This window comes from Coffea arabica, chromosome 1e (genome assembly GCF_036785885.1).
Source record: "Coffea arabica cultivar ET-39 chromosome 1e, Coffea Arabica ET-39 HiFi, whole genome shotgun sequence".
In the NCBI taxonomy this organism is placed as follows: domain Eukaryota; kingdom Viridiplantae; phylum Streptophyta; class Magnoliopsida; order Gentianales; family Rubiaceae; genus Coffea; species Coffea arabica.
Window position 1 is genome coordinate 20,357,180 of NC_092311.1, and position 13,682 is coordinate 20,370,861.

Below are 13,682 nucleotides of genomic sequence, written 5' to 3' on the forward strand. Positions count from 1 at the left end.
ACAAGAACCCACATTTTTTATAAGAATCACAGAAAAACCAGTATAGTAGACGATGTGCTTACGCATCTTTCAACTCAACAAATGTTACGAATCTTTCATTTTTCCTGCGCTTTCACTTTTATTTTTCTTTTTAAACGCTCCTTTCAAATGCTTTAAACCTTAGTACTTCACCCCCATTATTCTAAAAACTTAAAAATTGAAGACTAAAATGCTATATAACTATATTTTATTCCGAGGACAAAAATCACTCCAAATAGAATTTAGCACTTCAAATTTTGTGCCACAAAAATATGGTAAAGCTAAAAAAAAAAGTAATTTTGTACTTAAAAGTTGATAAACTACCTATTAAATTTATTTTGTCGTTACTCTAGAAATAAATTATTTTAAAACTTACAAAAAATTCAATAAAAATTTGTTGTAATATATTTTGTTCTTGTCTAATCATATATCTTGTATTTAAAATCATGAGATTTTATATCTAAATTAATTATAATGCCCCGTTGTGTCAACCATCCATTTACTGAACCAACAATCCGTTGAACCATTTCTTTATCGAGTTCCTCTTTAGACCCAAATTTAGTACGTATGTGAGTGATTGAACTATATTATTTGAAAAAAAAAAGATTTAAATTATATCATAAACACATTTTTGAACTATATTTTTATTTATTTATTTATTTATTTTATCTCATATACATCCATCACAAAAAAGCTACAATATTATAATAAATAATTTTTTTCAAATAATGGGTAATTGGGTATCCAAGTTTTTAATATTAAGTTTAATATGAACTGCCACCCCTTTTTACAGCCAACCAAAACTAAGACAAGAAACACACTTTCGGTGTTTTTCTGAGTCAGCTGATTTTGTGCAAAACCAAATAAAAAAAACTTCGTCTGAAACTTGCTTATTTTTGTATGGAATGATTCTTTCTACACTTGTTCAGCTCTATTTAAACCATTACCCAAGTTTCTTTATCCTGTATCTTCTGTAAACCCTTTGACTATTAGTAGCTGTACAGTGGAAGAACCAAAGAAAAAGTCTCGTTGGGGTTTGGATTGGAGAAGACGGATTGATGGATTCTCAAGTATTGGTTGCTCTTGGACTCTCACTCATAGGTGGCTTAAGTACATCCATAGGTCAGCCATTGAAAAATTATTTACCTCTGCAAATTTTGGAAATGGGTTATGTAAGTTATGTATAATTGTTTCAGTTGAGGCAGCCTGGGGCTTGTGTGTTGTTGGATTTCATAATTCGAATTGAAATGTAGACTTACATGTTCAGTTGTTGATGAATGAAAATTTATTTACAATATCGGGAACTGTTTCCACAATTTGTTTGATTTCAAATTGCTTTTACATTTGTGTTATGCATCAAAAGTTAGAATATATGAAAAATTTTGTTTTTGTAGGTTTAATTATTAGTTTAGAATATGAGTTTCAATATTCGGGGGCATTGCTTTTCTGTATGGCAGAATCTAGGGAACATGATTAACTATTCATCTGCACTTCTGGGTAAGGATAGTGGTTGTTTCCGGGGCAGGGTATGATACAGGATATTCCTCTCGAAGAAGAAACTACTGCACATAAGAAAATGCTTAACATTACAGGCGAATGGCATCTGGTTATTTGCCGTGGAACCAAAATTCGGTTGTTTACGGATGTTCTCAAAAGGATTGTTTGCATAGGAATAGGCTTACAAATAAGACTGGTGAAAGAATGGTCGGCTGCTCATATAGGGGTATATGTTTCTGGTACAGAAGTCAATGAGCTGACTGATCTCTGTGTTATGCAACTTGCATAACCTCTTTCTTGGCATTGCATGCCTGATTTCCAAGGTTTGATTCATGTTGCTTCCTTTTTTCTTAGCTTGATTTGGCGTTGCATGCCATGGTCAATTAGTCATATTAATCTGCTTTCTGATCCTCTGATGTATTTCAACTTCACCATTATATTCACATTCAAATAGGTATATGGTGCTTCTGAGTTCGTCTTAAATGGACAGTTATCCTTCAGGGTGATTTGACTGTGTGATTCATGAATGACATAAATTACTTGTTAGATTTATTTTAAACTATATCAGATGCAAAGTTGCTTACCTGCCATTGATATTGCAAGAGGCATATTCATATATGCTGTGCAGTTTGACATGAGCACATAAATTTGTGTAGTTTTAAGATGTAAACTTGCTTTTAACTTTACAAAAATTGTGATGAGATTGCATATTAAGGATTTTGTACACCTCTTGGAAATTAGAGTTTGTTGGGTGGATTAATCCAACTCCAAATGAAAGTTAAGGGAGTGATATGAAGATTCCACATAGTTCACTAGGGATGTGCGGCAGGGCTGCAGCGGAATGGGTTTGACACTTATAAAATCTCAAGTTAAAGATCCTCAGAAACTATGAAGTCTATACTTCTTGACCCAGTACCTAATCAGACTGAGTATTTCCTTCTGAAATTTGTACACAAAATGATGTGGTTTCTCCTCATTGGGTTTTTTGGCTATAGAAACAAAGATTAAGTGTGTAATTATTATGGATGAAGGATTATTGATGGGCATAATCACCTCCCAGTCTAACAATATGGCATAATTATTCTAGGACAGGCCTAGGCTAAGCTTATTCTGATGTTTTTCTCCATTCTAATCATCTTGAGCCAGCTGCTAGTTTGCTTCTCATGCAAATCTTATTGGCAAAACAGCTTGTTTCTGGTACTCAAAGTTTTGTCAGCTATCTGCAATGCAAAATTTAAGTTACATTAAACAAAAGAAAATTGATATTTGGCTCCAAAAGAGTTGAAGAGAGGTATGATGAGTTTTGCTAGTGATTGTCAGCTGAACCTTTATACTTGCCATATTACTGGCTGCATTTGTCCCTTACATGCCAGAAACTTAACATTGTAGGGGGGGCCTTTCAGTGCCTTGGATTAGCTATCATTGTAGGATGAAGCAAGTATTAGATTACATTTGGAGGTTTTCCTGGAACATTGGTAATGTGATCTGATTCTTAAAAAATCAAATTATATATGTGAAGCAAATTTTGCATGTGAAAGACTCTGAGTTGACTATGTGACTTCCCTAGGCCTTAAAAGTAGTTTCTTCCCTACCTTCCAGATGATTGATGATAAGCCTTTTAATTTTTTCAGTCATACAAAAGTTAAAATTTTTGGCAAGATTATGTCTACTTGTCTGGTAATTTTTCTATTTTGTTCTGAACAGAGAAACTATGTCGTCAAATGCGGCTTCCCTTTGTCCCTCGTCAAGTGCGATTCCTGTAACTTGATTTTGTGGAATTAATAAAGGAGCAACATTGTAAATATGGTCCATGAGCTACTGGCTCAGGGAGTAATGATAATCATTGCTCAATGAAGTCTAACTAAAAATGCTTCTGTTATTTCCACAATCAATCATTTGAAATGCCTAAACTTTATACAGACATCTTTAGAATTCATGGATTTGAAGCCCACAATTTCCGTGAGACAATCTTGGCAAAAAAATACTTTTTTCATTTTTCTTTTTCTTCTTCTTTTAAATTTTGGTAAGTAGACAAAGCAAACTCTACCAAATTGTAGACTACATTTGGAAAAAAAATATTAGTTATCCTGAAAAAGATACTGTTTGGATTAAGTTTTCTCAAATAATATTTCACTTGCATCATAAACACATTTCCCAACCTTTTTATCTCACATACATAACATCACAAAAGTGCTACAGTAATTATTCCAAATGATATTTCAAATAATAGTCTATCCAAACACAAATATTTGATGGCAAATAGAGTGGTTTCCTACTGCCAATCCTGTGTTTTTATTCATTTAGATTTTGTTTCATCTACTTGATTGCACCCAGGCATTGCAGTCATTTTTTTGCTAGTGCTGTGAATGGGTATGATCTATCCATAGTACTGCAGTTCGTTTATTTGATTGTGATAGGAAATTGTCTTAAACATGCATTGCCTCTCTTTCTCTGGGATTGTGTGCTGTAGTTTATGTGTTTTGTGACTACAACTCTCTATAAACTCACTACAATTTATAATGTCATGTTCTTGTCATACTCTTGCCATGTGGTAATAGAATTCATGTGGGTTTAGGTATGCCCATTGGGACATTTGCAGGATGCTTTTAAGTTTGGCTACTCCTGGTGATTTAGGCATAAAGAACTGATGATTCTTGTGTTGAAATAAGAAAACAATAAATGCAAAAGACTGCATAAGAAGAACTCTGACAAGGGGGTCATTGTTGTTAAAGTATCTTGATTTTGCTGTTTTGTTTATTTCTGGAGCTCATCTTCATTCTTTTGAGGATAAACTTCTGTTTTTGGGTATCTCTTTGCTAAGCTCCTATTTAAAGCAACATTTTGAACTGTGATGATCTAGTCTTTATCAAATGGCAAGGACCTTAGTACTAACTAGTTTTCATTTTTTCCAATTTTGATTTCACTTGTTTTAGGAAAATTTTGTGATATATTCCTTGTGACCTTGTACTCTATTGCCTCAATGTCAAACTGTGCATTTTAATTTGCAGCAAGAGCTCAAACTGTATACTATTTTGAAGAGCAAACTAGGAACCATGATTATTTAAGTCTAAATGAGTGGAGACAACACAAAACCTCTAACCTTTCCGCTAAAATAAAGATTTATTTGAAATGGAAACTGGTACTACTTTTTTAGTATGACCAGTAGGATATCTATTTTGAAATTGAGAAGGTCTTTATTTTCTTGTCTTCCATTTTTACTGTAGTAAGAAGTGACAGCCTGGAGGTCTATTGGGGAAGTTACAATGAATAATCTGTAGCTTGATTTGTTAAAATTTCCTTTACTAAAACGCCTGATGTGGTTTGCTTCTGCAGCTGCCATCTTTGATATTGACTTGTGAGCAACTGAAGTGCTATTGTTGGTAGTCCATTGTTAATCTAACTATTTTCCGTTTACTGGACAGGTGCACTGTTTGTGGTTGTGAATCAGGCTCCAAATGTGAAGATGCTTGGGCTTTTACAGGTAATGATTAGCTGCTACTATTTTCTTAAGGAAAATTGGTTGTCATTTTGTCTCTCATGGTTATGATTCTCGGTTGAGCAATTCTTGTTAAACTTGCTGCATATGGATTCCTTGTATGATTGATTATAATACATTGGAAATGCACATTAACATACATAATGTTTTCAAATTCTTAATTTGTTACTTCTTTATTTTCTTTAGTTTTCCTGAGTCATTTATGAAATTAAAATGGCATACTTGTGATCTCTGTGCAGGGTTTTGCTGCAGGTCTTATGTTGAGCATATCATTCCTGGATTTGGCCCATAATGCTATGAACTCTATTGGTTTCTTAAGGGGAAACCTCTGGGTAAGCTATCACCTAATGATTGTCTTCTCTTTCCTTGTTTCACAAAAATTATTTAAGTTAATAATTGTTACCCCATTTGTTGCTCTTAGTTCTTTGCAGGTGTAATATTCTTTGCAATTGTTTCTGGTTTCATCCCAGAACCTACACTTGCTCCAAGTTCAGATGTGAAAAGCAGTAAGGTAAGGTATTCTCTCCTAAAGTTTTCTAGTGGCATTTTTCATTCTAAAGTTTTCTAGTGCAACTGGTGTGTTTGGAAATTCATTTTAATACATAATATATTTTGCTTGCAAACAGAAAAATGGGGATGAAGGGGGCAAGGATATAATGAAAAAGCACCGACGCCAAGTCTTGTTTAGTGGCATTGTTACAGCAATAGGTCAGTCTGCTGTGTATTTTTGTTCACTTTGACTGAAGATTTCCTTAGCATATTTGTTTGCACGGCTTTCTGCGTGAATGCATTCAATTATGCCAGCTGGTTGCACCACAACTGTTTCCTTTGTTTGGCTTTTAGTGTGCGAGCTTACTGTTGACAGAAGACATGATTTGAATGAACTTATGATGGTCTGAAACATTTTTAAATACCATGAGTGCCTTTCGGGATTTGTTCACTCCCAAACTGTTGGAGAAGCATTTCTTAAGGAAAAATATTTTGCTATTTAGTGGCTCTTTTTGGTCACGGAGGCTGCTAATTCGTGTATTAATGATATCAATTTTGATAGCTTGGTTGTTTGATTGGACCTCAAATGATAAGGCCACACTGACAGAGAAATGGTTTTTCTCCCAAGAAAATTTGAATGTGCACAAAGGGTGGTTAGAAAATTCATTTCAGTATCACAATTGAAGCAATGCTGGATTTAGGTTGGCTTAGCAGTTAATTGGACAATTATGGACTTGCATCTCATAGCCAGGTGAGACTTAGTATCTTCTAAGTGTGTTTCTAACTATGGACATTATGAGACCAAGCATTCGTATATTAAATTGCAGTATAAGCAGTAAGGAGAACTGCACATTTAATTAGGTGGTCTACATACATGACAACATGATGAAGTATTGTGGAGGAATTTAGTCTCCGCCCCCCCCCCCCCCCAAAAAACACAAAAGAAAAAAGCAAAACAACAAAGACAATGCTGGTAACAAGCTTCACTAACATATTGGAGGGGTGCAACCTGGGCATAATGTGGGTTTTGCATTGTCTCATTTTTTTTAAATTGAAAAAGAGGTTTGACTTTTATGTTTGTTGGAACACAGTTTAATTTTTGTAATCTCCGTCATGTAAATAAGGTACATTCTCATGTAAAGATGAAAGGCAAAGACAGGCAACTTGGTACTTGTACACTTTCTGTGAAAACAACCATGCACTATTCTCACTGTTTTATTTCAAGTCAACAATTGATGGGGTCAAAAGTTTCCTATTTATGCTAACTCCAACTACACTTTTAAGGGTACCCATGTGTTGTTTTATGTAGGTCTGCTAATCTACTATAAAGCAGTTGATTCTCTCTCTCTCTCTCTCACACAAAGATTGTATATACCACTCATGATTATCATCAGAACTTAAAAATCCTTGAAAGTATGATTTTACTTAATTGGGTGTATCATCTGAAGCTGAAAACCTAATTAGTGAAAACCTCAAGATGACATTGTGGTGTTTGGATGATTCTCCATCATTACCGAAAAACTTGTGTCTTCTTGTTGACCCCTCATTTAGTTGCATCTTATAGTTAAGTCAATGAAGCAGACAAACAACATTGCCCTTTTCTTGGATAAATATACATGAAGAGTTGTTCTTTTGTACCTCTAATCTTAAATGGTGAAGTATTCTACAGCATTTTCTTTTGTCATTGATCTATTGTGATTAAGTAGTACCAGTAGTTTGAGACTTCCATTCTTTGTGTCACTGTTAAAACAATAAGTTATCCTCTTGGAGGTTAGCCATGTATTCATAAATGTCTCAATTGGGAGTTGCAGTAATCCTTCACATCAAATCTCTCACTGAAAGTTCCTGGTTCTGGTATATCTGTTGGTTATAAATGGGAAGATTCAGTTTTATTTCTTTCTTTCTCTCTGTAAATAGGAATTAGCTTGCACAATTTTCCAGAGGGAATGGCAGTCTTTCTTGGATCAATCAAGGTACATTTGCTGCTGGATTATACGTTTTTTTTTTTAAATGATTGACTTCTTTCCTGAAAGATCAGTTGATACATATCAATTTTGTTATCTTTTGTATGTTTTCTTAGGGTCTTCGAGTTGGTCTAAATCTGGCTCTTGCTATTGCATTGCACAATATTCCGGAGGTACTTACATGTGTTGCTCATGCTGATTCTTTACTTTGTTTGATACTAGATTTGCTTGAAAAGCAATCCATAGAATCTTCTGAACGTGTGTCACTAAAACAAGTTCATTTGGCGATTTATCTGTGATACTAATCTCCCACTAATGCTTTCTTTTATTGACTCTATTGATGATATTTCCCATGAGTAAGCGAGCTTATGTCTATAACGGACTATCATACGTATGCCAAACAATCTCTGCTTCAAAGAAAGGCTAATAGTGAAATTTGAAGCTTCTGTGGATAGTTCTCATGTCTCACTGCATTCAGGAAAATGATATGGAGCGAAGCTACTTCCTAAGCTACCTGTAAAAGTCATTGTCGATGCAGTAGATGTTTATCTTCAATGTAAATAGAACACAAACTGAGGAGCTACTCACTGATCCTAATGAAAGCTTATGATTGTACTGCCATTAGGATCCTTATTGATAAGGTTGATGATAGCTAACACCAGTCCACGCTGCTACTGATGCATGCTGAAGTGACACGGAGTTTTGTTGGTGCTTTTAGTAATAGAAATGTTTTTAATTTCCTAGTTGCAGTGATTCGATTTGATTTTTGATGTCATCAAAATATATTAATGTTTGTCTTCAAAACAAATCTTTCGTTGCCAGTTGGTGGATTTAGTGTCTGTCTTTCCATTTTCCAAGCTGCTTGTGTGATACAATAATGACGTGGCATATCATGCTGCCTGTTGGTTTTGCTTCTGCTGTTCTAATATCCATACTGCTTTTTAAACATACATGCTCTAGACTTCGAATGAAGTTATGTTAGTCTCTCAAATCTATCATGTTGTGTTGTTGTGGATGTGTTTGGTACACATTATCAACACACTTCGGACAGATATATCTGGTGAAAACAAATTCTAAATTAGGTGATGTCAACAAATGAATTTGCCAAATTTAAATTGAACTGGTACTTTAGCTTGAGCAACCTAAAGTCAGACAAAAGCCCATGAGTTTGGATTTGATATAGGAGTAGATGTAACAATATTTCTCACTTCCTTTTGTTGAAACTGATGGTATATCCTAATATGATGTCCTTAAAATGTCATTTCTGCTTTCCAAACTGAGGTTTTCAATTTTCATTTCCATTGGCAGAAATATGCTTTTAGTAGTGTGATTACCTGCATAGCCATGTTTCATTAGTAAAACACAACACTGTCTTAAAGTTGTCTCTTGGGCCCTGTACTATTTTCTCGGATGGTATCGTGTCTGATTGTCTATCACATGTTTTGCCTATAATATGTGAAATATTATACATCTGAGAGTTTAGAAGTTGATGTTTTCACCCTTAACCTTTGTATATTTTGCACTGAGGGCTTGTTTTTTTGTTTCTTGTTTTGTTTTGTTTTGTGTTAGAAGAGATTGGATTCCTCCACTTACAGGTTTTTTAACTTAGAATACTGCATGACATTGCCTAGGCTGCATACCTTCCCCATCACCCCCTAATTTTGGAATTAGTTCCCTTTGATTATGCTTAACATGCGTTAAGACCTAACTTTGTAAATTATTGCAGCAGACCCTCAACCAAAAAACAAAAATGATTGCAATTGCATCACCGCAACCCAAAAGAGGTTGGCTATCGCATCCAAATAGAAAAATGATATGTTTTATAAGTTGAGTCCAAGTAGTTAGTTAGTAAAGGAAACAAAAGCTTACTAGTAATTAGGGAAAAAGCAAGCACATCACAAGGTGCTAGCAACCAGGAAAATATGGACATAAAGAATTGGGCTTGAAGGAAAGAGGAACACACCAAAGAAAGTGGAGAGAGAAGATAATGGCAAGAAATCCAAATATTTTCTATAAATTATGCTTGGAGTGATATAGAATTTTGTTTGTTTGGGCTTTAGTTTATGCTACTTCTCATGGCATCAGTTTGGGTTAGTTTCGGAATTCCCAACGAGTTGTAATCAAACAAATGGGTCCTTCTCATTGACGGTGGTACCTACTTATCATGGGAAGGTGTTGTGCTTGTGCCAGCTGTTTGGCTGTTGGGCTGTTGTGCCCTATCAATGAGGTCTTGGCTTTGCCACTGCCCATGAAACTCATTTTTTTACTCCAAAGTGGACCTTTTTTTGTTTCAATTCTGCTGTGGCAGGAACATATCAAATTGGGTCAAACAATCCTTTATCTAATTCAGTTTTTTAGGGTAGTTTTCATTCCTTACCAGCAGATGCTTGTTAAGATGTAAATTATGATCTTCCATTTTTGGACCTGTAAGCAATTGAAAAAAGGGTTTCCTAAATTACTTGATTATATTGATTCTTTTGTGGTTCTGATGACTATATGAAAGTTACCATTGTTAAATAACTATCTAGTTTCCAGCAATTCTACTCAACCTCTAACTGCAGGAAATTACAGGTTTCGTCTCTTTCATACTGAACACTTGTTCAAAATTCTGCAATTTGTTGAAAGCCCCTACTCAATCCTTTAGAAGTCACTTGGTCACATAGTAGTTCTCTGGAAGATGGGGCAGGACCTTGTTTTGAAGATCCTAATAGGCCATACCCATTAAACCATCCATGATTCAGGATTTTTCTTGTAATCTGCCTTCATATGTTTTTAACAAACTGCAACATTAAAATTTCCATATTCTGAAATATGGTATTTGTGAAATTTGTTAGAGATGTTCATATTGTTATAATTTATGTAATGTGAATTTGTTCATTAGGTCACATAGACACAATTTCTTATTGCAGGCTAACAGTTTGTCTCAATATTAAAAGGATTTTACATTGGAGTTTTAGCTTGTGCTCTGAAGACAAATACTTAGGAATGACAAAATTTGGGTTTTGGATTCTAGCATGATAAATCATGGGCTGAACACTGGGGTTGCATGTTGTATCTGCCTATTCTGTAAGTGATGCAACCATGTAGTATTCTCAAGATTGATACAGTGATCCTATTACCCTATTAGCAAGAATTTTACCAGATCTTGGCAGTACTTGGTCATGGAAAGTATTAGTCTGTGCTCAAAATACTTGAATAGTACACAAAATTTAAAAGAACTAAAATTTGGAAAGATAAAACCCAAAAGAAAGAGTAAAGCTGCGTGAAAGAATATCATTAATGTTTCTTGGCACTGGACTCTCTGTCTCTCTCAAAAAATGAAAGAGGGAAAATATTGGGAAGGGTGGTATTGATGTATCTGTACTAACCTAAGAAAGCATAATTTTCTCACTTTAATCAAAGGATTCTGAATTCATTCTTTTCTATTTTTACAGGGTGTTGCAGTTGCACTTCCAGTTTATTTTGCAACACATAGGTAAGATGACTGAATGTGAACATTATGGTTTTATTTTAGAAATGGCAGATAAAAGAGATTGCTAGTTTCTCAAATGCATACTTCTATGTCATTAGTATAATCCTTGGAATTCTGTCATTTCTGTTTAAGTTGCATAGTTTTGTCTTAAATTCAGCAAATGGAAGGCATTCAAACTGGCTACTCTTTCTGGCTTCGCAGAGCCTCTTGGTGTAATTATTGTAGGTTGGTTCCGTTCTTGTTTGTGAATTGATTAATTTAATAATTTTCTCTTCTGAAGTAGCAGAGGAGTTAAGACATTAGAAGTTTCTTACCTTTTAGCTTAGTGCAGCTTACTTATTCCCTAGCAGCTTAAATCCTGAAGTTTTGGAGGGTCTTCTTGGATCAGGTTCTTATGCTGTTCCTGGAGTATTTTTAACTGGTTGAGGGATGACATGTGATTACCATCTAGCATCATTATTTTCTGTTAATTCTTGTTATTGCAGTAGGGGGAGTGATGGCCTTTCTTACCTTGCATGAGATGCTGCCTTTGGCATTTGACTATGCAGGGCAAAAGCAAGCTGTTAAAGCTGTGTTCTTTGGGATGGCGTTCATGTCTGCCAGGTAACAAAGTTTACTATTAAGACTAAAAGCATTCTGAAAGGATAGCTACTAGACCTTGTTTACTTATAATGTTCCTTTAGTTTTGCTCCTGTTTTGAAATTGTCAGAATTCTCGTGTGACAATTCAGTTATACTTGTCTAGACAATAGAGAAGAATCTTAACAAATTGTTAACAAGTCTAAAAAGGAACAAATAGTTAGACGGAAATACTGATTCTAAATGACTGGAAAAGAGATAATAAAGTTGCACAAGATTCAAGGATTTGCATGCCTTTATTTGTCTTAGCTTTTGATTTTGACATCCTCTTTCGGTATGTGTTCCTTGCATTAATAGAAGATATGATATAAATGTCTCCACCTCTCTTAGCTCTTGCTTTAGACACTAACTTCATGGAGCTATTTATTGCTTTGGTCCAAGCTCTGGTAATGCCTCTTGCTTAAATTAGATTGTAAAGTAATTGTCAAAAAATGAAACATGCAATTATGCAAAGTTCTCAAAACATGGTTTGCCTTTGTTCCATTTGTCCTATTATGATCCTCCGTTAGAAGGCATTTGAAGCTTTAAAGTGCCCAGAAACACTGTATGGCCAAAGCCTATGGGATTTCTATGGATGATTTCCCCTTGTGGCACTGTAGACATTAGGATGGCACTGTTAGCTTCTGGTTTGCGTGTCCCAAAATCTAAGTAACAAACATAAAAAGAGATAATAAGTCATGCATTGAAGAAATAAAAGACTTGCATATTGATAACATCTTCCAGAGATGGTTAACCAGAAATTACTGTAGAAAACTTTAATTCACTTATTTCTGGATTTTTTTAATCTTCTATGTATCCTGCTTATACATCATTTTGAAAGTCCCCTTCGGTATATTACATAGATCATCTTTTAATTCTTATATTGCAGCCTGTATTTTCTTGAGATCAGCTTGCCAAAAGACATGAGTTTGTAGCAGTTCATGTGTAAACTTTGTCAGCTCTTTCACAACACTTTCTATACTAAGTTGTTGGCAGAGGAGGCCCCTTTAACAGTATAATGACATAAACTGGATTATTGGGAATACGGCACACAATTGCTGAATTGCTGTTGCACATAATATGAAGTGTTTTGCGGAGAACGTTTGGACCGTAAGAGAGTAGCGGCACTGTAGGGAATTGTGCTTCATTGATCACTGTTTATTCGAATGCTTGTACAAGCGAGTACAATGCCCTGAAATAACTAGTGCATATCTCGATCAACTTTGCTCTGCTTATGAGAGCCTTAGATGTACGTTCAGGAGATTTACCTGGAATCAATTGTTCCCCATAATAGACATGGAACGGAAAGTGTATTTAGCCTCGTCTTATTTCTGCATTTTCCAGGTAGTTCGCATTGATTATTTTAGCTGATTTAGATTTCATTTTGAATCATTTGGGTTTTTTTTTTGGTTGGTGTTGTAATATGTGTTATCGGTTGCTTTTACATCTAGGTTCTAGATTTTTTAATGGCAAAAAAATGTTGAATGTAGAATTTATCTAATAATAGCTTTGATTAATTTTGAATGATTACTCTTTTGCTAATTCTGAAGCAATTGAGAACTACTGAACAATCCAAAGGACTGGATGAATTACCTCGACTAGTTTCTGCAATGCAATTAGGATGATAGAAATAAACGTGAATTGGGGATTAATATTAGGCCTAATTGTTCAATAAATTATATTGAAAGAAAAAATAAATCAGGAACTTAGGCGAGGAAATTATCATTGAAAATATTGACTAAAAAGTGCTAAACGGTTGCCTAGCTGCCAATGTGGTTGACATGTACCGTTCAGACCTATGATGGTAGGTTTTTTTCCCCTTATACTTGATTTGTATTTATATAAATTAGACTTTGCAAAGCATTTTGGGACAACTGCGCAACCGATAATCTGTGCCCCACGGATAAGCCACGAGGAAAGTCCAATTTTCATTAAACATCATAAATGAGTATTGATACGAGCCGTCGGTGTGACGAAACTTGTGAATAATAAGCCCCAGATTTTGGTGATTGACACAAGCTTAGCAGTGAAATTTCCTACGTAGATCCTTCTAATTCTTCTAGTTACGAATGTTGGTACAATCTTGATCCACAATTAAACGAATTAGTGAACCATAAGAATGGTAGTTG

The 13,682-nt window shown here is 34.8% G+C and overlaps 1 protein-coding gene across 1 annotated transcript; it reads left to right on the plus strand.

Moving 5' to 3' along the window:
- Positions 1–807: 807 nt before the first annotated feature.
- On the plus strand, positions 808–12,945 carry LOC113701374 (zinc transporter ZTP29). The gene is made up of 12 exons (XM_027221992.2): positions 808–1,140; positions 4,938–4,996; positions 5,251–5,343; positions 5,433–5,522; positions 5,638–5,719; positions 7,418–7,473; positions 7,581–7,637; positions 10,899–10,939; positions 11,094–11,161; positions 11,268–11,324; positions 11,422–11,539; positions 12,443–12,945. The coding sequence occupies exons 1-12, from the start codon at positions 1,077–1,079 to the stop codon at positions 12,486–12,488; spliced, it is 831 nt and encodes a 276-aa protein (XP_027077793.1). The 5' UTR covers positions 808–1,076; the 3' UTR covers positions 12,489–12,945.
- The last annotated feature ends 737 nt before the right edge of the window (positions 12,946–13,682 follow it).

Bases quoted from the DNA above. Each gene is read 5' to 3' on its own strand.
- LOC113701374 (XM_027221992.2), top strand. From the start codon at position 1,077: ATGGATTCTCAAGTATTGGTTGCTCTTGGACTCTCACTCATAGGTGGC. The intron at 1,141-4,937 runs GTCAGCCATTGA...TTTACTGGACAG, and splicing joins TGGCTTAAGTACATCCATAG to GTGCACTGTTTGTGGTTGTG. The intron at 11,162-11,267 runs GTTGGTTCCGTT...AGCTTAGTGCAG, and splicing joins TCTTGGTGTAATTATTGTAG to CTTACTTATTCCCTAGCAGC.